The 26996-nt window shown below is 37.2% G+C and overlaps 3 protein-coding genes across 7 annotated transcripts in view; all 3 read left to right on the top strand.

Moving 5' to 3' along the window:
• Nucleotides 1-9997, top strand: part of slc4a11 (solute carrier family 4 member 11) — a 212185-nt gene extending 202188 nt beyond the window's left edge. For all 5 annotated transcript variants that reach the window (XM_038304653.1, XM_038304656.1, XM_038304658.1 and 2 more), the window contains 2 exons: nucleotides 235-404; nucleotides 8190-9997. In XM_038304653.1, the coding sequence (XP_038160581.1) occupies nucleotides 235-404; nucleotides 8190-8256 (237 nt within the window). In that variant the 3' untranslated portion in view covers nucleotides 8257-9997. The remainder of the gene's footprint in view (nucleotides 1-234; nucleotides 405-8189) is intronic.
• A 4689-nt stretch (nucleotides 9998-14686) lies between these two features.
• On the top strand, nucleotides 14687-24617 carry rpia (ribose 5-phosphate isomerase A (ribose 5-phosphate epimerase)). Its single transcript, XM_038304664.1, has 9 exons — nucleotides 14687-14982; nucleotides 17134-17194; nucleotides 17547-17602; nucleotides 19903-19962; nucleotides 20092-20156; nucleotides 20230-20298; nucleotides 20387-20528; nucleotides 23247-23346; nucleotides 23470-24617. Exons 1-9 carry the CDS (start codon nucleotides 14806-14808, stop codon nucleotides 23565-23567), a joined length of 828 nt encoding a protein of 275 aa, XP_038160592.1. The 5' UTR covers nucleotides 14687-14805; the 3' UTR covers nucleotides 23568-24617.
• An 882-nt stretch (nucleotides 24618-25499) lies between these two features.
• The window catches only part of eif2ak3 (eukaryotic translation initiation factor 2-alpha kinase 3), a 47010-nt gene continuing 45513 nt past the window's right edge, over nucleotides 25500-26996 (top strand). Inside the window, exon 1 of the mRNA XM_038304652.1 lies at nucleotides 25500-26145. Coding sequence (XP_038160580.1) covers nucleotides 25841-26145 — 305 coding nt within the window. The 5' untranslated portion in view covers nucleotides 25500-25840. The remainder of the gene's footprint in view (nucleotides 26146-26996) is intronic.

Below are 26996 nucleotides of genomic sequence, written 5' to 3'. Positions count from 1 at the left end.
TTAAGCAAATGTCCTTTTACTTTTAAAAGAAAAGCTTTTTCATGAGATTTTTAGGCTACTGAAAGCTGATATAAGTTGTCATCTGAAACTTGAAGTCCAAATCTTAGAGGTGTGTAGGCTGTCCACTGCCTGTAATCATTTTTCAAAGGCCGCAAGAGACCTGAGGACAGCAAAGAAATGGAGCCACAGGGGAGATTGTATTTTAATCTGCTTTTATCCTCTCACCTCCTGCAGACATCTTACCCACCTACCCACTACATTCGCAAAGTGCCCCAGAGGAAGATCCACTACTTCACCTTCCTGCAGATGATGCAGCTGCTGGTGCTGTGCACATTTGGCATGTACCCGATACCGTACATGAAAATGATCTTCCCTCTGGTTATGATCCTCTTAATCCCCATCAGGTAAGATGTGGTAACTTTGAAAATAATTTTCTCAGTCTTGACAATTGGCTGTGCTTTTCTTCCCTTTTATATGTGAGGCCATTTAATGTTTTGGGTTTATCCTTGAATTGATCAAAATGATATTTTGTGAAGGTAAAGTGTTAGGATATGAAGAATTGCATGCCTCTCTCTAAACAGGAGGGTATTTTGTTTCTAAATTTGAAATAATAGCTTTCTGCAGCATACTTTTGTTTTTGTTTTTTAAGTTCACTTTTGTAATAAACTGATTTCCAATCATACTAAGACCAGCATCTGTCTAACTTGCTGTCTGTTTGGCTTTTATGTTGAGCCTGCGTGTTGTTTTAAAAAAAGTAAAATTAAATGTTCCCCTGCTTCAGGAGGAGGAAGATAGCTTACGTTTCTTTCCCTGTTATGTCACAGAGTTGGCTGGCTTTTTTTTCTGAGGATTAGGCATAGAGTGGCATCAGAAAACTAAAAAAAATATATGCTTGCCAAAATAATTGGAAAGTATGTTTTGCTCTTGTCAGTTTGAGCTGCTCCAAGCACTCAGGATCCAGAGGAATGGTTTAAACTCCGATCCTTGTGTGAACCTTAAGATGCACCCCTTGCCCTGAACACCTGAATAAAATGCCCAAACTGCTTCACTAGCTCAGTCAGGTATGCAGAGCTGCTCTAATAAGCTCATACTAGAGTCAGGTGTGTTGAAGCAGAGAGCGGCAGGACTGGAGTTTGAGACCACTGTTGTAGACAGAAGTGAATCGTAGCATGAAATTAATTAGTGTTAAGATTCAGTCACTGTGGCAATAAATCAGCAGCATTTAAATGAATGAGGATCATAGGTAATATGTACATAAGGCTTCAAAAAAATGACACTGCAGAATTTCTTGATTTCTGCTAACAGTGCTAACACATACTGATACTAGCAGTTGTGTTTAAACACATGCAAACTACTCTCCATGCACATTGTGAATGTTTTATGCATGCAGGTTCAATATTATATGGCACACGTTATTTCACAACCATCATTTCCTGCTCGTCTGCTCTCTCTTGGTTTTTATTTTCCTACTTGCTTTTTATTTTCCTTTTCGTGTAGACCTGTTTCTGTCTCTCATGTCACCTTTTGTCACTTTGAGAGGGGAACCAACCCCCGAGAAAGTAAACTGCCTATTATTGGCTACTTTTCAGGAGATCCCGCCTCTTTAGACAGTACCGTTGTTGTTTTAGTTAAACCCATATGGCTCATTTACGCTACACTCTGATACCGATCTGTGTTGAGTTCTCACCAAGCTTGGATCAGTTAACCGAGCTCGGTTCCTTACAACCGTTTACACACCACGCTAGCACAGTTCCTCGCCTCCTAGTGACGATCTACAGTATTACTGCTAGGATTGAAGGAGGGAATCAAGCAAATCAAAATGGCCTGTAACATTCAGGAAGTTATGTTTGGTTGTTATTGTGATATTTTGTTGTTTGGGGAGAGTCAGGCGAAGAAGGCAGCCTTTGGTAACTTTGCTTGACAGAGTGGGCTTTTGGCAAGAATGTAGTGTTGAGAAGATTTTGATTGTTGTTTACACTTCTTCTGTTTTATGGCAGTTGGCAAGCAGCTTACTGATGTGCATTACTACCAACTACTGGAAGCTGACTGTAAGGAGATGAAGCGCTCTGCTCATGCATTCTTTGTTATCAGAGATCAGAGCCACAACTGAACCGTGACGAGCCCTACTGTTCAACTAGTACTAGGTTTACCGCGGTTTGGTTGTTTCTGGCACAGTCCAGTTCCATTTACACTGAGCAGTTATCTTAGTTAGCATGCTTGGACCGTATTCAGCACGGTTTCAAGAAGATAGTGTAAATAGGGTTTTAGTTGCAGCTCTTACTGTTCCCGACTAATTACCAGGGGTGAGAATAAGCCAAAAAGCTCCGGTACTGAAAAAAAGCAGCCTTCCCATGAGAAAAGGTTCTCTTGTTGGGGTGGGGGTTAGGTTTAGGACTAAACTGTGAATGGATTAAGGTTCGGTTTAGATATGTGTTGGTTATGGTGAGGGTTAGGGTAGGGGTCTGGGTTAGGCCATAGAATTGAATGTTCTATGAATAGATATCAATGGAAAGGCCCTACAAGGGTATTGTTGCATGACGTGTGTTTACGTGTAGATATATAGGTTATATTGGTCTAAATCTGAAAAAGGGTCTATTGTCACCCTTTAGGAGTGTTGTTTAGCTTATTTGTTGTGCCTTTTCTTCTGAAGGCACATTATGGCAATACGTTAGTGTTGGAGATGTTCAGTTGCAATATTTCTGTCTGCGTACAATGCAATACTCATTCCTTATTAAATGACCCATAGGATATTAAATCATTGCTTTTCATGTGTTGATCAATTTATATTACATTGGAATGACATTATTATTAATTTCAAGCAAAGTCTACATTATTAATAATTGATTTAGCAGCTTGGTAGGTTGTATATAAAACTTTTAATTATCAGAGCTGGATTACTGACAGGGTCATCATAGTGGGAGATTTTAACATCCATACTGACATTGAAGGCAATAGCTTAAGAGCAGCCTTTAATGCTATCTTAGACACTATTGGCTTTGTTCAAAATGTGAATAGTCCCACGCATTCTCATCTTCATACTTTGGATCTTGTGCTGACATACGGCATAGAATGTGAAGAAATAACAGTATTTCCTCACAACCCTGTCCTCTCTGACCACTTTCTAATAACCTTCAGGATTACTTTAACAGAGTTCTCCTCCCCCAAAAGAAGGTTCAATTTTAGTAGATCTTTATCAGATAGTGCAGTTATACATTTTAAAGAATCTGCTTCACTTTCTCTCTCCTCTGTGTCACTGAGCAGTGCTGCAGAGTGCAAAAGCTTAGCTTTATTCCCCTTCACAGGTTGATGATTTTGTTGATGGGGTTGCTAGTTCTCTGCGTATTGCCTTAGACAACGCAGCTCCTTTGAAAATGAAAACCGTTAAAAATAGAAAGCTTGCTCCTTGGTTTAATGCAGAGCTGCGTACTTTGAAGCAAAATGCTAGGAAGCTGGAGAGAAAATATCGCTCCACAGGCCTGCGAGAGTCCTTCCTAGTCTGGAAAAATGGTTTACTGCTGTATAAGAGGACCCTTTGTAAAGCAAGAGCAGCATACTTCTCCTCATTAATAGAGGAGAATAAGAATAATCCTAGATTTCTTTTTAATACAGTTGCCAAACTCACCCAGAGCCATAGCTCTGTTGAACCGTCCATTCCACCTGCTCTTAGCAGCAATGATTTTATGGGATTCTTTATAAATAAGATTGATCTTATTAAAAATAAGATCATAAGCACTCCTCTATCCGCGATTGTACCTGAGGTAGTCATGGAATCTGAACCGGGTTTAGACTGCTTTTATCCAGTTGAACTCTCTGAATTAGCAAAATTATTGTCTTCATCTAAGCCTTCAACTTGTATGTTAGATCCAGTTCCAACCAGGTTATTTAAGGAGGTATTCCCTTTGATCTCCTCCTCCATTTTAGATGTGATTAATCTATCTCTGTTACAGGGATATGTACCTAAAGCTTTTAAGGTTGCTGTAATTAAACCTCTGCTTAAGAAACCATCTCTTGACCCAGATGACTTGGTCAATTATAGACCTATATCCAATCTTCCTTTCTTATCCAAAATTCTTGAGAAAGTAGTTGCCAAACAAGTTTGCGATCACTTCCACCATAATGAACTTTTTGAAGAGTTTCAGTCTGGCTTTAGAGCTCATCATAGCACTGAAACAGCTCTGGTGAAAGTCACTAATGATATTCTCATGGCCTCAGATAATGGACTTGTATCTGTGCTCGTCCTGTTGGATCTTAGTGCTGCATTTGATACAGTTGACCATAACATTCTTTTAGAAAGACTTGAATATTTTGTTGGAATTAAAGGAACAGCACTAGACTGGTTTAAATCTTATCTATCTGATCAAATTCAGTTTGTTCATGTTAATGATAGATCTTCAACACGCTCAAAGGTTACCTGTGGAGTACCACAGGGATCAGTGCTAGGACCAATTCTCTTTACTTTATACATGCTCCCAATTGGTAGAATTATTAGACAGCATGGGATTAATTTCCACTGTTATGCTGATGATACCCAGCTATATCTGTCTATAAATCCAGATGAAGCTAACCCATTACATAGATTACAGGCATGTCTTGAAGACATAAAAACCTGGATGACTCTTAACTTTCTGCTTCTGAATGCAGACAAAACAGAAGTTATAGTCTTTGGACCAGAGTCTCTGAAAAAGAAACTGATTAGCCAGTCACTTCATTTGGATGGGATTAAACTGATTTCAGATAATAAAGTAAAAAATCTTGGTGTTATTTTTGATCAGGACCTGTCATTTAAATCCCATATCAAAGAGGTTTCTAGAATTTCCTTCTTTCATCTGAGGAACATTGCAAAAATTAGAAATATCCTGTCCAGGGGTGATGCTGAGAAACTAGTCCATGCATTTGTTACTTCAAGGCTGGACTATTGTAATTCTTTACTATCAGGAAGTCCACAAACTGTAGTTAAAAGCCTTCAGCTGATCCAAAATGCTGCAGCCAGAGTTCTAATGAAAATTAAAAAGAGAGATCATATCTCGCCTATCCTGGCTTCTCTTCATTGGCTTCCTGTTAAATCAAGAATAGAATTTAAAATCCTCCTTCTCACATATAAAGCCTTAAATGGCCAAGCTCCATCTTATATCAGAGATCTGATTGTTCCTTATGTTCCTAACAGAGCACTTCGCTCTCAATCTGCAGGTTTACTAGTGGTTCCTAGAATTTCTAAAAGTAGAATGGGAGGCAGATCTTTTAGTTATCAGGCTCCTCTCCTGTGGAACCAACTACCAGTTTTAGTCCGTGAGGCAGACACCCTGTCTACTTTTAAGGCTAGGCTTAAAACTTTCCTTTTTGATAAAGCTTATAGTTAGGGTGGCTCAGGTTATCCTAAGCTATCTCTATAGTTATGCTGCTATAGGCTTAGACTTTTGGAGGACATAGGGACCCCCATTTCATCATTCTGCTTCATTCTCTCTCTGTTCTCCTATTCTGCAGAATCTGTTAGTTCAATCTCTAACCTTCTGCTCTCTCTGCTTTTCCTCAGAGTAGCTTTGCCTCGTCTGTTCCTGTTTGGCTGTGACGTCATCCTGGAAAGAAACATCAGCTGTGCTGCTTCTATCAACACCCTTGTTTATAGATGTTGGAGATCGGCCTGTTTTCCAGTGTGGTCCTGTTTCTCTGACCGTGACTGAGTGGATGTGCTCTCTTCGTCCTCTGGCATGGGAGCTGCCTTGGAGCTCGTCTGCCTGGCTGTGTGTTTCCTGGACGGGGCCGCCTTTTACAGCTGCTTTTTGTATCTCTGCTTCTGTCTCCTTGAACCCCAGTCGGCCTCGGCAGATGGCCGCTCACACTGAGCCTGGTTCTGCTGGAGGTTTCTTCCTGTTAAAAGGGAGTTTTTCCTCTCCACTGTCGCTACAAGCATGCTTAGTGTGGGGGATTGTATTTGAGTCAATGAGTCAATGCAATCAACTGGTTTTCCTTAGATAGAAAACTTTGTATCAATTTGACTGTATGATCTGGTTGAACTGTAAAGTGCCTTGAGATGACATGTGTTGTGAATTTGGCGCTATATAAATAAACTGAATTGAATTGAATTGAATTGATTTACGCCTTAGACCATGTTCAGGGTTTCTTCTTTTTTATTTTAGAATAAAACTTTTTCCTAACTTACATTTCTTGTTTAATTCTCTAATTTTCAAAAACTTTTCAGATATTTTAAATGCAAAACTTTGACCTTTCACAGCTTGGATGGTAGTCCTGTTTGTAATGTTTCCCTGATCTCTAGCATCAGTTTTTATGTTCATACATTTAGCAGCTTTATTTCTATATGGTATAACTTAGAACAGCACTATCTTAAAATCTGTGAAAATCTTATACTTACCAAGGATTACCAAAGAAAGAATTATAATAATATATTTTGATTCTTATAGAATAACTTACGAAATTTGCCAAAAGTATCTTAGTGAAAAAGGAAAATGCTGTTTTGGCACCTAAGTCCTTAACATTTTTCCTAGCTCTTTTTTAAAGGTATAATAATTTGAACATATATACTTTCAGTAAATCATTTTTAAAATGTAACCCACTTTTTGGTGCAGTTTAATTTACTTTAATTTTAAATCAGTTAATTATATATTATATATATTCAACTCAGTGTGATGAGCTGATAAAGCAAAGATAAAGCATGCGATTTAGATATAAATAAAGATCTAAATCAATCATTCATTAACCATTATCAGAATTCGTCAGAAATTCAAAAGACCATTTTTCCCCTTTCAGTTTTACCACGAAACTTATCAAGACCTAGAAATTGGCTAAAGAAAATTCCAAGCAAGTATAGGAATAGGAGTACTTCAATGTATTACTTTCAGTTTCAGCTTATTTTATTTAAATAGTTCAAAGCTAGTAAACATTTTCTGCCTATATAAAAGCCAAATCCTATTTATTTCCAAATACAGAGAGAATGTAGGGATTGGTTAGGGAATATGGTACAACCATCTACCTTGACAAACCCTTAATGTTCTATTATACCTGTATGACTCAGTATATTTTTATCTTTTCTGATTGTTAGTAATGTAATTTTCTTCAGTTAAAGATTCAGCTGTTTATCATTGAGTGCTTATGTTTTGCTATAATTTGCGTTTTTGTTTTAAAAATCTTGCCATATCTGGTCCATTTTTTGTGTTCATTATTTCTAGAAAGTATTGAGGTAGTTTGGTAACCATTTATTGTGTATTTTAATCTATCCTGTAGATCAGTGCAAGTATATTTTCCTCTAGTTTCTCATTGTACTCTGCCTCCCTGTTTTGCTATCCTCCACAGTCTAACCATTTCTTCACTCTCTCTGTACTCCATGTCCTGTTCGCTTTGCTTGAGATCGACCTGGTTATTATCTGCTTAAGTATTAAACATCACCTTACTCTTCCGCTGACTGCATTTTAGTCCTACAGTGTGCAGAACCTATAACACATGACACAAAATAATGTTTTCCATTTCAGTCACATCAAGCAACAAATTTCTCTTGGCTGTATGTAAATGTAACAATTAAAATGTGTTGTTCTATGTGTGTCTGTATTAATATACTGCTTATGTCTAATAATTAACACTTGAAACATTAACTATAAAAACAATAATGGTTCCTATTAAAGGAAAATATTTTTTTCAAAAGCAAATTTCTTCTTATCATAAAACCTGAAAGAAACTAATATCTCCATTGATAATATCCAAATACCATTGCTTAAACATAAATAGCAACCGTCTGGAATACATTAAACTTTCTAGAGTACTTTTACTTAAAACCAGCTTCCTTATTATTTTGTAAAATTACTCAGGATGGAGTCAAACATGTCACTCAAGTAAAAGTAACAATATTTTTTTAAGCCCAAGTGAAAATAAATATGCACCGAAAGTGGATCTATATTTTTGTTAACATTTTGCTTAAGTAACTGACAATAAGTGTAACTAGTTACTACCCACCCCTGGTGGAGCGGACTCACAAACCAAAAGTAGCTTAAATTCAATATATGATTATGTATCTATTAGAAATAATAGATACTAATAGAAATCTATTAGTGGATGTGCTGAACATTGAGATTCTGTTAGCTTCATATATGATACAGGAAAATGTTTTTAAAATATTTTTATAATTGTATTATATGACTGATGTAGGATATTTAAAAAAATGTTGTCTGTTCTGTTTTTTTTAGGAACAACGTGCTTCCTCATATCATTGAGGCCAAATACCTGGACATCATGGATGCCCAACACATGTAGCTTCAAAAGGATTCAAGCTCTGGATCATCAAAGAGTCCCTGTAAGGAGGAGAAAAATGGAAATAAAAAACAAAGAATTAAAAAAAAAATTCTTATTTTTTGATGCAAAACTATAATGAGCGCAAATATGAGAAATCCCGACTGTTTAGATTTTTGTATCCAGGAAGTACATTCTGCCAGATGAAGCACTGAAAAAACATGGGAAGTCAAGGGAGGACGACAACTGAGAGTTTTCATCAATATATCCCGGAATAGAACTAAAACGTCTCTGTGAAAAAGTCCTCCTTGAAAACAAAAGAAAACGGACTGTTCCTGTCTCGCCTCCGTTTCACCATGTCTGATTGTGCAGTGCCATAAAAGTCTTTGTCCTCGTATCACAACTCACCTTTTTATGGTAACACTTCACAATACCTTTTTTGCAGTGTGCAACGTACGTGTTGGCAGGTGCTCCAAGTATTTCCGATACTGTGTGATTTAATAATACAAAATGCTGCAAGGGTACACTATGTTGTACCAAGAAAGGGGTAATGGCACAATGTAATTATAAACCTGATCTATCTTTTGACACGTTTGCACTTATATTTTTTTTACACAGTTATGGGTGCATCTCAATGCATTAAATATGAAAAAAGTTGATTTATTTTATTAGATCTGTTAAACATATTATATATAAACTCATAACAATGTTTGTTGTTATGGCTTAAAACTAATAAAAACTTATATTTAATTTTTATTTTTAAACAATTTCACATAAACAAATTATAATGTATATTTTCAATAGAGACATATTCTAATTCAACCTCTATAATAATGGGGAGGTTTGCTGATTTAAGAGCTCAGGAAAATTGAGTATAAAAAGAGAGACCACAGATAGATATATCATTGAATTAAATTTTTAACTTTTTGATTACATTCTAATATGTTGAGATGCACCTAGATATGGGTAACTTTTACCCACTTACACTGTGTTGAGAAGTAACTAAAAAGAACTTTGAACGGGTCAGTTTAGAGCACTGCATTATGGCCACTGTAAAGTCTGCTTTTTTTTCCTTGCCATTGTGCAGCGTTCCAGCATTTAGATTTCTGCACCTTTTTAGCCGTTTGCTGTGAATGACACTTGTGCACATGTTTCGTTTCCATGTCATTCCAACAAGTGTCCATATTGTATAAGGAGGAGATTAGAGAGTTTGTATTGTGTCATTAACACAGTACTTTTCTGCCAGCTCTTTAGAAAATGTATTTTTAAAGGTGGATTACATCTTTAGATGAGCAAATAAAAACATTCCACGGGTATATATTATTTCTAATCACTTAGAATGACAGCACAAGCCAAAAACATATAGTAATGTCTTTATCTAAAAACATATATATATGTATGTATATGTGTATATATATATATATATATATATATATATACATATATATATATATATATATATATATATATATATGATGGCAATATACAAAATATTATAGGTCAATTTTAATAAAAATAGAATATTTATTTGTCGTAATGATAGTTTATCTTTTTTGGGAAATGAAAGTTTTTGTCTCTTTACCCTGATCTGAGAACAGTGTGTTTTCCGTTTCTTCTGTCCATTCCACTGCCTGTTTCATACAGCTCTGCCACAGTGTTTACATATCAAAGTCCCGTCCAGCTTCATGTTATCAGCTGACATATAGCTCAGCTTCAAAGCTTGCATAGACATAAGGTTAAAGGTCGGAAGATACAACAAAAGATCTGGACTAAGCTAACCTATCTCTTTCTTTTTTTGTTTTCAAGTACAAATAGGGTATTTTGGAACAACTTGTTTTCATTTTTTGTTTTTTAGTAGATCAGTGCTTGCAAATGTTCTCGTATATTAATGCAGGAATACAGAGAGCTATATCTTGTCTACAGTTCAAATGATAAATAAAAAAAAATATATATATATACCTAAGCACTGGTTTGCTTAAAGCATGTCTCATCTGGGTTTTTTAAATCGAAATGTTGTATTCAAGAGAAAATAGTAGCAAGTCGAACAGTAAAAGTCACATGAATATAAATGCAATGCTTGATATTCAGCAATACTTTCTATTAAAACAAAAAAAAAAACACACAAAAAAAAAAAACAAGTTCACCGTTGGGAAATTTAGGATTCCCAAGACAGGTGGGCCCGACTCTGAAGCAATGACAGCCCAGCTGTATTTTTAAAGCAGCACCTTTTCAGTCCCGATTCGCTGATTTCACACATCAAGGAGCAAAAAAAAGTTTGCCCGTCAAAAGAAGCAGCTGCGTTTCTTCGGGTTTTATTACAGTTTGGTTGCGGTATTTCAATGGCAGCTCCCTCATGCAGTTCTGTTCAACTTTGTCCTACAAATGCAAGAAAGATGTCCAATTGAAGCAGATGTCTCATGCTGAGATTGCAAGGCGTGAAAGCAAATCTGGGATGCATTTGCATAATCCTCGGACTAAGCCTTAAGACTGTGCTGATGAAAGAAGAAAGATTGTGGGCGATAAAGTATATGTTCAGTTTGCAAAGTTCAGTTTTTATCAAACATACATTATAATCCATTGCAATATATTAGTTTCTAAACTTGGACTGAGACCAGAGATCAAACGATTGTTCTTCTAACGTGGCAGTATTGTTGTTGTTCCTTGATATCCTCACTGTTCTGGTGATTTTTGGAATAGCAGCAAACTTCTCTCAGAGGACTTGTTACTAGATTTGGAGTGAAAGAAACTCTCCTTGTGAAACCCTGAACCGCCCCTGTCCTCCTGATGGAAATGGCGTAACTGTGGTCTTCTGTTTCGTTCTATTCTGTTCATTCTTTTCCTGATTTCGTATAACCTACCTTTTCTAATCATGAATGTATGGTGAGTGGTTTTTTATATAGCATACTAATTTAGGTGTCAAATAGAATCTGTAATTTTGTCAAAAAGATCAGCTATATTTGTAAGCTGTAATATGTAAAAACTGAGAAAAAAATGATAATCAAACAGAATGTGTTGGTTTACTATAGTATATATATATAACTGTATACCGAAAAAGAGAAACTCAAGCTGTTTGCCAAATAAAAGTAGTAGTGATGTTAATATTTGCATTGATGTCTTCACTATTTTAAAACCACTTTTTTATAAATGATTTGTTTATCCAATCATTTTTGTAATGGTATATTCTTTACACCATATCATTAAATAATTGATCACCTTATGAATCTCGTAGAGAGAAGGTCAAGAATTTCCAAACCAAGTTTCTTTTTATTTTTTTCTTAAGGATCTAAAACATGTTTTGAGTTGCTTCAACAATTTCAGATTTTGCACATATTTTATATACTTTTATTTCACAGTTTTTAAGTCTTCACTGCATATGCACAATGTGAGGATGTGATGAAAACAAGCCTCGGAATGACTGAGGTGTCTCCAAACTTTTGAATGTTAGTGGTCAGGTGTAAAAATGATTTGTAAACCAATTTAGACTTAGACTTATACAACTTTTATTGTCGTTTTGTATACACTCTGTGTATACAAAACAAAATTTTGTTTTGTATAGCTTTCAGACAGTAAATGAGCAGCAGCTTAGCAGTGAAATGAACATTTCCATTTCATAAAGTGCAGCAGTGATCAAATGCAAACGATGTGGGAGAAAAAAACATGGTGCAAAACGCATTGATATGGGAGTTCAGAGCATTGCAAGACAAATATATATATGGTGCAAAAATGCAGTTGAAAAAAATGTTTTTTTTTATTTTTACTTGAGTTCACCAACTCCTGTCTAAAAGCAATTGTAGAAGCAGGAAGGCTTTATAACAGAGTTATTAATGTATTTCCTTCTCCACCCTCTTGTCAATATTTTAAGGATAATTTTTCTTTTTTTAAATGTAAAAAACAATCCACTGGACTTTGTTTTCCAAGTTTGAAGACATTTCGCTTCCCATCCAGGAAGCTTTTTCCATTCAAAATGTCTGGATTAGTGCTGAGTTCCAGACTTTAAAGCATAGCCCAACAAAGCCTTGTTATGGCTTAGAAAACATGCAAATTGAACAATTTTTTTAAAGGTCTTTTGACTTAAATATTAATTTAGTTGTATTTCAAAAAGATCTTTCTCTCCCTTTAGTCTTGCCAAGCTTTGTAGTTCATTACTAAGACTATATGGCCTTTTTCCAATAGCAAACCTGTCTGTAGCAGAGCCTTCCAAAACCATTCACCACCCATGTGGTATCCATGTGCAAAATTCAAAAAATTTATCTCATCCAAACACCTGCAAAAGGGCAGCCCGTCCTCTCTGGGTTAGAGGAGAGTTCCTCCCTCAAGATTAGGGTTTGTTTTTTGTCATTTAACGGCGGGTCTATGTTCCCTACCCTCACCTATGGTCATGTAATCTGGATCATGACCAAACAAACGAGGTCCTGGATACAAGCGGCTGAAATGAGCTTCATCTGCAGGTAGAGGGGCACTTCTGGAGATGCTGCCCCCTCAACCTGGTCCCAGATATACTTTTAAACCTCCATTTTTTTCCCCACCATCCTTTGCCCCACTCCCTTATTCTGCACTCTTCCTTTCAGTTAATCATATGAGAATAAACATGTCTGTTCTGGGTTATGATCTTGCTTAAAAACTGACAACTGCTTTCCATTTTTTGTCCTCTCATCCCAAATAAAAAGTGCTAACTTAAAAAATTTAATTTCCCTCTGAAATCAATAAATTATTTCTGAATTTATTTGAAATCAAAGGAACAGCATAAAACAATGCAGTACCTCATATATTTTTTACAGTAAAACTGACACCACTTAGAGAAGTTTCTCCATATAATTAGCTAGTAATCATTCCCAGCCCCACTGTAGATACAAATCTTTGAGGTGCTGTACATCATAAATGTTATTTCCCATGTGTCTATTAACCAAGATATTGCATTTACAGCATAAAATAAATGTTTTTCACCTCATGTAAAAATAAAGACTGTTAAGAACCAAAAGACAACATATTTTACTCAGTCTTTAAAAGAATTCACAGATTTAAAGTAAAATGTCAGCCTAATTGCAGTTTGTACCCCGGATCTGACCTTTGGGTAAGTGCAATTTACCATGAGGATCTGAGGAGCTGCTTACAGAAAACAGCAGGGTTCAAAACTCATCAAAACTGCACATTAAATAGATTTTAACACATACTTGAAGAACAAAGTTCCCTCAATACATAGAATGACCTCTGCCTCTGAGTTTGTTGAGGAATGGAATCCATTGTTGTTTTTTTTCCATGGTAAGGGATTATTTTTATTTTAGATATATAAAAGTAACATTTTCAAACCAAAAATACAAAATTTCAATTGGAAAAAAAAAACATTTTACTTCAACTCATTGATGTGGAATGCTCACTTCATTCTGTGCAGAAACACGAGTGGCTCTTTGGTTCTTCGGCTCTCTTGATATATTCTAAAAGATAAACTATTGCCCTGTTTTTTGTTCCTGGCTTTTCTGTGGCCCCAGAAAACATGCTGGCCCCATCCTGCCCCCTTGGTAAATATGCCCTAGAACCACCTATGCTAATGGATGCTCTGTTATATTTTTTTTACATTTTACAAAATGGTTTTCTGTGGTTGTTTATCTTAGTTTTAGCCCACCACCACCATGCAGCGCACACAAACTTTTGTTTTTCTATCTATATTAAGACTTTAATTCATTTATGCCTAATCCTGACATTTTACCCAAACCCTCGTTATAGTTGGTGTATTCCCAATATAAACCTCAAGTTATTTAAACCATATCTTTAAACTGACTCCCTAATATTATAAAAGAGGCACACGGCATTGAATAGGTCATTATTTTTAATAGGGAAACATCAGACAGGGAGATGTGACTGTGGGCAAGATGAGACAGTTGAACATGTTACTTTGATTTGTAGGATATATTTGATTCAGAGAAACAAGTTAATTAGGAAACTTAGTAATTACTAAGTTTCATATAATAATAATAATATAAATAATATGAAAATGGAACTTGACATTGTTGATTTACTGCAAAGGGAATCAGGAAGCAGAGGACATCAGGTTATATTTGAGTTTTTGAAACATTAAATTGTATAACAGCATATGTTTTTTTTTTTTTTGTGCTATGTGGTCCTCACTCCTTACCAGTTGGTGGCGGTAATGCTCACCTAACGTTTTTGCCAACCGCCATAAAAATCTAAACAAGAAGAAGAAGAAGCAGCACAGACTTTTTTTATTATTGAAAATAAAGAAAATCAATGACAATCTCAACAATACGTCAATAATGAACATTACAATAAACAGATAAGACCACAACTCCTATGAACTCCAATAAAAAAACAGAGACTAGAACAAGGGAAGAAAAAAAAGAAGCTTTGTCTCCAGGATGGTGTCACAGCCAAGCTGTTCTATGTCATGTCCACAAGGTGTCGCTGTTGCACCGCGCTTGCGCACATGTCAACTAACAATCATAAACTAACTGAACAGAACCCATCATGTGTGACTTGTAATTTAAGATTATCTATTATTCCTCGTGACTGCCTGAAACAGCGGAGAATCATCCGCCTGTGTTTGCTGTTGGGCGGGTCATGACACCCCAGCGGTGGGTGTATCTCCGTAAGCTCCTCTCTGGTTTCCCCTCCTTCCCTCCTTCCTTCAGCAGTTGTCGCCCACGTGTGTTCAGTTCCAGTCAGTCTGCTGCCGACAACATGGCAGAAGAGGCGAAGAAACTAGCAGCCTACTCTGCAGTGGATAACAACGTTCAGGTACAGTTAGCAGCAGCGAGTGCATTAGCTAACCGGCTAACATGTTAGCATCTCTGTTAGCTCATCTAGCAGCATGCTAGCAAAGTTAGCCCCATTCACACATACATGCTGCTCTTTTCATCATTAGCTAACCTGTAAAGCAACTCATAGTTTGCTACCTTGGTTCTGTTTTTGGGTCAAATATACAGCAGGGCGGGCTTTAAGGAGTTTGGTAACAGTAATGGTTTCAATGAGGTTGGGGAGTAACTACATTAACTTGGCTGAATTTTTGAAATAAATTTACTTTTATGAGTATTTCCATACTTTTTCTGTAGTAATATACTAGTGAGAATATGACTAATTTTGAGTAACCTAAGCTTTCAGTTGAAAATCCAGTAAACAGCATTTAATGAAGCTAAAGTTTTTTTTTATCCTTTCGGGACATTTATGCATTACTTTCTGTAAATATTGGTTTACAAAAATGTAGAGAGAGTTTCTTTTGCAGAAACATATTTATTACTCCTATTTAGTTGTATATTGTAATCCTTTTTATATTTTGAAATACAATAATTAGCTCATAACTGTGATAAAATAATTAACTTTCCACCAGATGTTTGGAGTTGTTAACCACTCAGTTCTTTAGTATCTATTTAGCATAAAAACTGTTTTACTCTTGAGCAACTTCTTGGATGATTATTTTCCAATTCTACTTTAGTAAAAAATGTGTAAATTTAGAGCTACTCTTATTCCCTTACTCTACCCATAATTGCTTGCTGTTGTGCATTTGGTCCAGCATGCAACTATAAATTAAAAATATAACTTTTCCTGCTGCTGCAAAAGCATCCACACCTTTTGGATGAAGCTCTCTGAAAACATGTTTGCACCACCATGTTTCACAAGTGGATGTGTGGTAAGATGTTCAGTAATGAAGTTGGTCTTCAACCACAAACTGTTGTAATTCTGACTGGTTAGGAGGATGGAAATGTCTTGGTCTGCATCAGCCATGTTTTCCATGTGATGGACTGAACAATAATCTGAGGTGTAAGGAGCATGTTCACAGATTACCCTGACATCTCTGCTGTGTTTATTGGTCTTCATCTCTGAAGGGAAATTTGCTCCATTTTGTTGCAAGCAAAAAAAAAAATGAGAGTAACTTTTAACTTTCCTTTTTTTAATTATATACTTCAAAGATATGTTTGTTTATTTAATGAAAAAACTTTTTTGCAGAATTTATATTGAGTTTTTTTTTTTTTCAAACATCTGTTTCCAGATTGAGTTTAACTAATTGAATTCTTTTCAAATATTCAGTTGCATTCCCTTCACTTAAAGCCAAATACAAACGCTCACTCTGACACACGGTGTTGTTGCAAACGTCCATTCAGACCAGTAGAAATGTGTCTTTGCTCCTCAGTCCAGAGAAAATCCTCCTCTAGGAGTGAAGATGATGTGATCCATAAAACACATTTGGAGAAAAAAGCGGTTTGTAAAACTCAAATTGAAAGAAAACTGACAGTATAAAATCTGTTAATTATTATTATTATTTATTTTATTTTATTTTTTGAAGAAAAAAAAATAAGTTGGAAAAACTGAAACGTAAAAAAAAAAAGGTGAAAACATTACATTTCTGAAAAGATAAAGGATGAAAGATAAAGTTGGGAAAAAAAATGGAAAACTAAGTCTGGAAAACAAAGCATTTACACAATAATTTCATGTGTGCATTGAATTTTTTTTTTTTTAAAGTTCAACATAATGTGGATTTTTTTTTCTTTTCAAATTGCTGTTAACAGAAGGTCTTCTTTGCTTGTAATAATAATAGAACTTGATTCCCTCTATGTTCACGATGCAGATGTTTGCTCTGTAAAGTTCTTCACATTAACCCTGAGAATAGATTATTTACAGGCGGGCTATGTGAAGCCTTAAGGAACTTCTAAATCCGTTTTATTTTATTCTTTTAGAGGTATTTTATTTAGATGGATGAACACCAATGTGTGTCACACTTCAGATTTTATTTGTAGGCTGGTTTTTGGGACAAAATCCAGAAATAATAAAGGTGCATGAACATTTTTATAAGGCAGCATGAGTACAATTATACAATACAAAGATAATTTAACATGCATGTCGACATTAAATGTTCAACATGTGGCATATTTAAATTGGTTCTCTTGTTTCCAGAACAATCATGTGGTTGGAGTGGGCAGCGGGTCAACCGTTGTGTACGCTGTGGACAGGTTAGGTGAGTAAAATGCTTTAAGGCTTTAATAACTGCCTGATATTGTGTCTATCAGGGTGAATTAACGTTTAAAGTTGTATCTGGATGATAGTTTGACAGGAAGGCAGGAGCCACACGGCTCCATCTGCTTTGGTTTCACTGTAGAAGTGACTCTAACATCATCATTCCTAGTAGACTGCATAGAACTGATAGTGATGATTACTTCAGATTAGAAACTGTCTGTTTGGCACATTCCTTCTTGTTTACTACAACGAGTGGTTGATTAATAGGGAAGAGGAGCAGCTTAGTTACTTTTTTATTTCTTAGTCTCTTTAATTATATCTTTTCCTTTTTTTGTGTGCATTATTTGATACAGCCGAGAGAGTTCGCCAGGAAAAACTGAACATCGTGTGTGTGCCCACCTCCTTCCAGGTGAGTTAAATCACTCAGGTCTCTCTGCTTTCTCCACTATTACTAGGTCAGAGTACTGTTGCTTCTTTGTGATTGTCCTTTTGTGGTTGAGTCCTTATTTCTCTTTAACTCTAGCGTTCAACCTGAAGATGTTTTATCGTTATCTCCCTTTTATCTCCTCTTTCTTTCATCTTTTCTCGTTTTCCTTTCCTGTTCTACTTACATTGCAGTGTCCATATAATCTGTAAAACTCCCTGCATATTCTAATAAAGCTATTTATATGCATAAATCAATCGGAGCACTATGGCAATAGCCGTACTGCTCCACTTATGAAAGTAAAGCATCTGTTGGGCTCTTTTTTTGGCATCATGACAATTATTCTCATTGCAACATCGCCAGACAGGACAATGTTAAAAAAAAAAAAAAACTAGCTTTCAACCTAAAGTGCTGGATAAACTATAGCTAGATCAATCAGACTCCTGTTGCTGATTTCTTGTTTCTGTAAAGTTGATCTATGTACAAAATTACAGAGAAAGATTTAAGCCCATGATTTTGAATCTGTTAGGTTTTCTGCCTTCATACTGTTGAATCGAATTGATTATTATCCATATCAGGCCTTTTTTCATATCTCTCATGAGCCTTTTATATAACAAAATGTTGCTTTTATTTTTTTAGAGGAGAGATATTTCCACTCATCTGATGTGCTAGTTTGACAAAAACTATTATTGGGCAAAATCTGCTTTTCTAAATGCTCATTGCAGCGGTCAGTGCAACAGAACGATAAAATCCTAACAGGTGAGACTTGGTTTTAATTTTGAACACAGATGAGAGCTTATTATAGGTAGCTAGTGTAGACTGACAGCCCTGATTTGTAGTGAATTAATGCATCCTAGTGGTGGGTTTGGGTAGTGCACCCATGTTGCAAATGCAGGTCCGTCAGGGTCACTATACGTCTCCATGGACCTCTCCTCAGAGGCTGTGTTATAAAGCATGAGGAGTTCATTTCTCTGGAGCTAAGGGGGAGGAGCCTGACGAACGGCTTACTGCCTCTGCATCAAACCTTAGACATGATCCATCAGTCATGTTGGTTTTGTTTCTATGCTAGCTTACAAACACTGACTTCTCTTAGATGTCAGACAGAGGGGCAGATTGACTCCTGTGAACAGGCAGAGGCTCTAAGGTTCAGTTTCCACCAATCAGACGCCTTGTAGTGGTCTCTGTGATAGAAAGAAACAGTCCATGAAGCTCTATGAACTGATCTAGAGATGGTCTTAATGTCCACTAAAGTTTAAAAGTCAGCTGTTTATTCAACAGGTTTCTTTCACCTGTTGACTCTGAGCCTCATCATCCACTGACCCCCCCCCCCCCCCCCCCCCCCCCCCCCCCCCCTCTGGGTTATGACCCTGTTCTACCACTCTGTGGCTGAGTTCCAATGTTAAGCAGTGAAGACATTTCCCAATCGGCTTCATAGCTAAGATGGCATCCCATCATGCTGTCAGACTGGAACCGGTTTGGTTACTGAGAGTTAACTGTTCTTTCAGACGTTTTTAGAAGTAGTTGGAACGCTCAGGCGTTAAGTCATCGGTGGCCATCAGTGACTGGAACACATGAATCCATTGATTTGCTTTGGTTCGTGAAGAAAGGCTCAAAACAATTCAGATTGATTATTGAATTATCTAATTGAGTAATCAATTAATCAGTAACTGGAGTGAAGAGACTAAATCACACCATTGGCTGAAATAACGACCCTTTCAAAGACATAATTATGCCAAAAATTAAAAAAAGAAAAAGAAAAGAAAATTGCGACTAAGGTGAAATTTTGTTCATTAATAAACTCTAACCAGAACTCCTAAAGGTCTCTTCGTTTCACCTGAAATAATTTTGCTTTTACTTAGAAACAAACGATGGGCTGATTAATCGATTAGCTTAAGTGAATGTTTGGCAGAAAGCAGAACTCTGAGGTAAACTGGCCCAGATGGTCTGTTAAAAGCATCATGGTGGAACATGAGCAGACGGGAACCTGTTTTAGGTTCTATAGGCACCAGTTATCCAGGTCAGAACTTGTTTCAGCATCTGAGCCTGTTTTACTGTCCATCATGGTTCAATAACATTTTAACTCCAACATATAAACCAGCTGTATCCCTCTGCTAAATGGAACCTCATTAGCATCTCTACTCGTTTTCTTCTGCTTCCTGTAATGATTTTAAGAGTGAGAAAATGTCCTTTCTTGTTTCAATTAACGGCATCTTTTTCACCTGTAACTGCATGTATTTTCTCTGGTGTTCCGCCCATTTCTCCATCTCTGCACTCTCCTCTCGCAGGCCCGACAGCTGATTTTGAAGCATGGCCTCATGCTGTCAGATCTGGAGAGACACCCTGAGGTATGATGAGTGTGTTCGGGGAACGGGTCGCAGCTACAGACCCTGTCTGCTCTTAATTATTCCATAGAAATAACAGCTGGTTGCTTCTGTGCGTACGCCTGATCTGTGCTTTATGTCCACACCGCTCAGCTGGACGTGGCGATTGACGGCGCAGATGAAGTAGACTCAGAGCTGACGCTGATAAAAGGTGGTGGGTGAGTAGGTTTTAACGCAGGCGGATCGGTTTAAGCCAGCTGGTGATCCTGACTCGTTCTCTCTGTTCTGTAGCGGCTGTCTTACCCAGGAGAAGATTGTCGCCGGCTGCTCTAAATTTTTCGTGGTCATCGCTGACTACAGGTCTGCATTAGCTGTCAACAGGAGTTTGAATTTGCTAGTTTTATAAAGAAATTACTTTGACTTACAGAAAAGATTGTTTGTCTCTCAGAAAGGACTCTGATGCTCTCGGTCAGCAGTGGAAGAAAGGCGTTCCCATCGAGGTCATTCCCATGGCGTATGTCCCCGTCTCCAGGACGATAGCCAAACACTTTGGAGGGGAAGTTAGTTTAAGAATGGCAGTCAGTAAAGCAGTGAGTACGAACCATCTTTGACTTTATAGCTGATTTCTAGATTGAAGTCGTCTGTTCTTTTTGTTTTTTCTTTCCAGATTTCTAGGGATGTCTTTATTAATGAAACTAAACCCCCCCCCTTACTCGTGTACTGCATTCTGTGTGTCGATAGAAAATATAAAATACAAAGTGGCATTATACGACTTCTCAAACTCGTACGTCAGTTGCTACCTTTACATGGACACAAATAATCTGATTAAAGACCCGATCAAAATGTTTTAATATAAACATGTCAGACTGAAGATTTGAATCTGATTCGGTCTGATCAGAAATATATTTCGGAAAGATATATGGCTCTAAATGTAATGAACGGATGATCCTACCCTGTAGCAAAGGAGCTTCAGCATGAGGCAACGCTTCACTAAAATTACCATGAAAAAACAAAGGGATGAAACACACTTGTACATGGTACGTGTACACACATCATAATCGGATAATTTTATCTAGAGTCCATTTAAAAAGGGATTTTTAACTTCCAACCAACCAAGTTTCTGATCGGATCTGAGAAGTTTTGGACATATAAACGTAGCTAGTAGCTTACTTTGGTTGCATACAGGGTTTTTCAGAAATATCACAGCGTCTTACTTATATATTTTGGTCAATTTCTTAGTAAATGGATCCATTCTGTGTACATTTACTATAACAACCTGAGGCAGGAGTTACAAAGTTGTACATGATTGGTAAACAAGTCGAAGCTAGTGAGGGGAGCAAGTGAGGAACTCTCACTTATTAAAGCATAGCCCAAGGCTCGATCGGAAAACCTCAAATCAGAAAAGACTGCAGCATGGTCACCATGATGATGTTAGTCACCATGGTCACCATAATAAGTGCAGTCTGAATACTGCTTGCAAGAAGGAGCTAGGAAGAGGAAGCATGTTCCTTCTTAGCATCTATTCATTTAGCATAGGGCACAGCCAACTGAGTGTAAAAACAATACATTACTTCGTTATGGTGTCTTTTTACAAACCGCACGGGGAAGGGCTGTGAAGCAGCCAGCAGTGAATCCTACACAATGAGAGCGTTCACGACTCCGTCCTCACCTCGCGCTACTTGATAGAGCTGAGGTGTTGTCAAACAGCAGCACCGCAGAGAGAGCGGAGCGGTGATCGCTGAAGATGAAACGAGCTAAACTTTTCTATGAAATCGCGGCACGGCAGCCAATCAGGGACAGAATGGAGGTGAGGCTTTTTTCACTTAAAACAGAAGAGAGAGAAAATAGAAAAACGGGGAAAATAATGTTAAAAAGGTAGAAATAAGCAATTCTCTTGAGGTTTAAAAAAAAAAAAAGAAGCCGTTTTAATTAAGTCATAGAGGGATTGTTAATCGTGATCGCTTAGAGCCAGCACAGAGCCTGGTCTGTCACTGCCTACTGCCCAGTATCACTGCTTACTGCTCGGCTAGATTTACAAGGAAGTCCCACCAAATCCGAACGATTAGAGCTGCGTCTGGATGAACCAACATGATTAAAAAGCTGGTAATAGAGAACAATTTAGCATTAGTCCGTGATGTTAAGTTTCACCTGTGTTTCTATTGTAAAATGCCGACAGCAAGACCTTGACAAGAAATGCTATGGGGTTGCCAGGGGTAACAGCAGGTCCACAGCAAAGGGTCTGGGAGGCTGGTGATTTACTAAATATTAAACAATCATTCCAGCCACTAAATAAGGTAAACATGCCCACTGTTATATTCAACACCAGCACAGGAATGATGTGATGTTATGCAATAACTTTATATCAGGAAACGAGCGCAGCGCTTACGTCTGGGGATGGTGATAAAATGCTTTTACTTAAAACAAAACTTTTCTGCAATGTTGGTGCAGAAGCCAGCTCCTGTACCTTTTTTATGATTTGATAGAATAACAAAAATAGTTCAACATAACCAGGAGACTGATTTTCTCCAAATGTCCATGGAACCATAGAAACTGATTTGGGAAGCAAACAGGAAACTCAGGCAGCTGTTTCTGTTCCTTCTGTTTTAAATCAACTTGTTGGTTTTTCTGTTTGTAATATTTCTGTTTTTTTTTTTGTTGGATCATGTGGATCTAAATGTTGTCCTGCTTATAAACCGAAGGGTTTGCTTTAGGGCTGAAACATTTAATTGGATTTATTGATTATTAAAATAACTGTCAACTAATTTAGTACTTGGTTAAATGTTAGAGTATACAGACTCTGACACATACTATTAGCTGAAGGAGCGACTTATTCAGAGCAGTAATTTACTAATGTTCTAAACACTGTAAATTAGTATAATCTATCCAGAACTACTCAGGTGTTTTTTGTTAGCTTCACTTGATTTAAATGAGTTAGAAATCCTCTTTAATTAAACTTTTGCTGTTTGACTATTAATCATAAAAAGAAATCAATTGATTATTAAAGCAATGGTAGGTTCAGCCCTACTTTACCTTTGAATATTTGAACATTTAAATCGTGGCGTTTCAGCTGCTCTGTTCTGGGACAGCTGTGCTTCTTGTGGCACCGCTGTGGCTGAGCGCTGACACACCCAGCGACCTCAGGAAGGCAATTTAGTTCCACGTAACGACTCTTAAGAGTAGATTCTCTTTATAAACTGCAGCAGACTGAACTGTTTCCTTTACCTAGATGTCTAGTTACCTCATTTGTAACCTCACCCCTCCTACTGAAAGCCTCCAGAACCAACAGAGTGGTGTCTTTGTGGCTGTAGGGTCCTGTCGTCACTGATAACAGCAACTTTATTTTGGACTGGAAGTTTGAGCATACCCATAACTGGAAGGAGGTCAACACTGCAATCAAGATGATTCCTGGTGAGGAGATAGCTTCACGAATTTGTGAATCACCATTCTGAAAGAAAAAAAGAAATGCTTCACACACAGAATAAATGTAAAATATGTTTTTGAAGGCATAAGATGCTCTGTGTGTGTATATAGGTGTGGTGGAGACGGGGCTCTTTGTCAACATGGCTCAGCAAGCGTACTTTGGGATGGAAGATGGCAGCGTGAAAGTTCGGAAGGCTCCCGTCAACTGATGAGTCCCCTCGCTCGATCCTCCTTTCACTGATAAAATTTCAGCCACAAGTGCCAGGATCACAACCCAACCCCTGACTCTGGAAAAGGCTAAAGGCAGACTGCTTTCCTTGCAAAAGAAGTTTCCAAACTTGGTACATTCAGATGGGTGGTGCCTCTGATCTTTTTATTTTCTAAGTGCCTGATGAGGAAAATCCTACACCTGCAGATCAGATGTAGTTATTGACAGAATAGCTGCAGAAATTTACAGAATAAATAAAGATGTGCCTTTTGAAATATTAAATCAGAAACCCATAAATGCATGTTTAATTAGTGTGTAACACTAATTATAAGTACAAAAAAGAACTGCTGTTCAGATTTTAAGAAGAGTCTAAGATCTTGAACTAATGCAACTAAATAAAAACTTCAGGATAGTGATGATTTTTCATCGAACACTGGTTAGATCAGAATATAAATCTGAGCATAACATTTAAGTTTGTCAATGTGCAAGAATTTAAAGGGTGATTGTTTGTTCCTCGTTTTTACAAATTCTTCTAGTAGACTGCAGGATGCATGCAAACCTCTAACCAGAATATCATTCTGTAATGGAATATGTGCATTTTTGTGCCTGTCATATATAAATTATATATATATATATATACACACACAATTTTCTGCAAACAGAAGGTGTCTGGATGCAGGAAATCTTGTGCCATAAGCTCATTTCTAAAACAAAGCCCAGTGATGGCAGTGGCTAATGATAACACGCCACCATATTTACTCTATTGAAAGTTGCACCTTTGTTATAATAATAAAAATAAACTTTCTGAACTGAAAAGGCATCTTCTAAAAACAGAATGGGTCACACTGTGCATGACTGTCTTTGCACCAGCATATTTTCCTTTCTAGCCATTTTACTGTGAATAGGTCTGTTATTTTTTTATGTAGTTACAGTATTGAACCCATAAAGGACCAAATTATTACTCATGTTTGTTTTATTAGAGTTGCATATTGCAGAACATAGCATGTGCTCCAATACTGAAGAAAATAAAAGTTGTAAAAAAGAAAAAATTGTGTTCCAGGGGTGTTTTTTTTTTCTTTTATGCAGATTTGCTGATTATTTTTTCTTTTTTTCCTGGGTTTGAAATAAACAATGATAAAACCATTTAAATTGCTGAGGCATTTATTGCCTTTTTTTAACATTTGTTTTTGTATCAGCCTAAATAATTATGTAATACTTTCTACATCTTTGGGTTAATAAAACCTTCCAGATTACATGAATCCGGTTATTAAAATCAATTTCGGAAAAGTTTTTTGTTTTGTTTTTTGACTTAAGAAAATGAGATTTGTCTGGATTATTATTTACATCAAATGGGATTTTAAAAATCAATGCATGACCAATAAAGTCTGGCTAGCAGCTTTAGAATAAATACCCCGCTGTGAACAGGAGGGGGCGCTAGAAAAATATGAACTCTTGTTAAGTAGTCAGTTTATTACAGCACAATTTTAGATATACAGTAACTTCACAAAGTCACTCGAAGAGCTGAGAGCATTCCTGAGACATTGATTAAGGGACGGTGGAGAAGTGCAGGTTTTATTTTACTGCGCTCTGATGATGTACAGTGAGAAAGAACTCGTGACCAGGAACAGGAACTGTACCGCTTTAGCTTGAAGCCACGTTGAAGAATACATGTTGACCAGTCTTGACAACCGGTATGATTGACTTCTGAGTTAACCAATCCAGCGCAGGCTTTACGTCTGAATCAACCAATAGCATCTCGGCATCACTATTCGACAGAACAGCAAACAGCTGACCGACCCTTGCGTCAGCTCAACGTCTACGTGACAGACAGCGAAGCCAGCCAATAGCGGCCACTGTTTGGGGGGCTGGTACGCAACGAGCCTGCCTCTTTGATTGACATATCGCTGCTCCAATCAGATTCTGCTTAGTGTGCGAGGATGCGTGACTGTCAGAAACGTGTGCAATGAGAGAATGATGAAATAAATGAGAAGATTAAAGCGAATTTCATTATCCAATCCTAGTTTAGAAACGAGGCGGGATTTAAGGTAACTAAGGCAAGTCCGGGCTAGTATAAAGCGAATAACATGGTGTCCCAGAGGCTGTTTATGTTTACTTAAAGAGCACATCCAAGTGGAGCATATTTCCAGACAGCGATTTATATATATATTAATATAGTTTCAGTTTGTTTTTTTACACTTTGTTTATTTTAATGTTCCGATTTACCTGCTTAGTGGCATGTAAATCTCCTACTTTACTAATGTGCCAGTCTTACAAATGGAAAGAGGGCTTCACTTTGGAAGCGTGAGCATTTCCCTGGTGCTCCTGCTGCTGCTGGAGGCACTCATCGTTCCCGGGTTTACCCAGACTCAGGGCTCCGCCATCGGTCTGGAGCCGCGCTCCGAAAGCCGAGGGTCGACGGCGACCTCGGGGCTACAGGAAGCCGCGGAGGTGCGCGGCTTGGAGAACCCGGGCAGCCAGGTGTCTGGAGCGGACGTTATCGTGGAGGACGACGAGAACTGGTCGGCAGGAGAGGCCGACGAACCCCGGGGAGAACCGGACGGAAATGTTCGACCTACAAGGTGAGATAAACACCCGACACCCATTATCGGACACTGGAAACATATGCGACTTGGAATATGACACGTAGCCTTTTCATGTTTACACCAAAAAAATCAACTTAAAATGTTCATTTATTAAAAAAAAAGTATTATTGTTTGATATTGCTGGGATATTAGTCGACCTTTATGCTAAACATAAGTAACTGTTTTCGTATCTGTAACTTCCTTTTAAATCACAGTTTCACTTTATAATCCTGTCAATTTTAAAAAAGTAACTGCTAAATGACTAAATATTAATAAACTATATTTACAAAATGTCTATAAACTGTCAGAGATGAACAACATGTGTCCGATAATAGGCTCAGGTGATATGGAGCTAAAATAGCCCCAAATATAACTCTATATCCGGTTTTTATTCCTTATACATGAGCATGTTATAACAGATGGGTTGTTTTGGGTTTTTTAAGTGTTTCATATCAGGGCAACACACGCTGCATACTTTCCTCCACGAACTTGAAACGGAAAGTTGTTCCTGCTGGCTGCATGTTTGCAGCTGAAAGTGTGTCTATGGACTGCCAACATTGCCATTAGCAAATAAACCATCATTTATTCCTCTACATACATGTCAGTGGAAAAATAAATACATACATTAGGTCATTATGTCGAATTAATAACATTAATAAATAAATGCAAACTGTACTTGATATAAATTTGAGGTCAATCCATTAAATACATCCTTTACATGTAGTTAAGATATAGACTTTATCTAAAATTGGTCTAAAGAAGGAGCCAAAAGGAGAAAAAGGTTCATTTAAGCTTCAATTTCTGTATTCCCACCATTAAACTCAAGAAGTGACAGTTTCAATAACATA

Source organism: Cyprinodon tularosa, unplaced genomic scaffold (assembly GCF_016077235.1).
Source record: "Cyprinodon tularosa strain WSP-4 unplaced genomic scaffold, ASM1607723v1 ctg54, whole genome shotgun sequence".
NCBI lineage: Eukaryota > Metazoa > Chordata > Actinopteri > Cyprinodontiformes > Cyprinodontidae > Cyprinodon > Cyprinodon tularosa.
The sequence above is the reverse complement of the archived record's forward strand: the minus strand, read 5'-3'. Positions and strand labels throughout refer to the sequence as shown.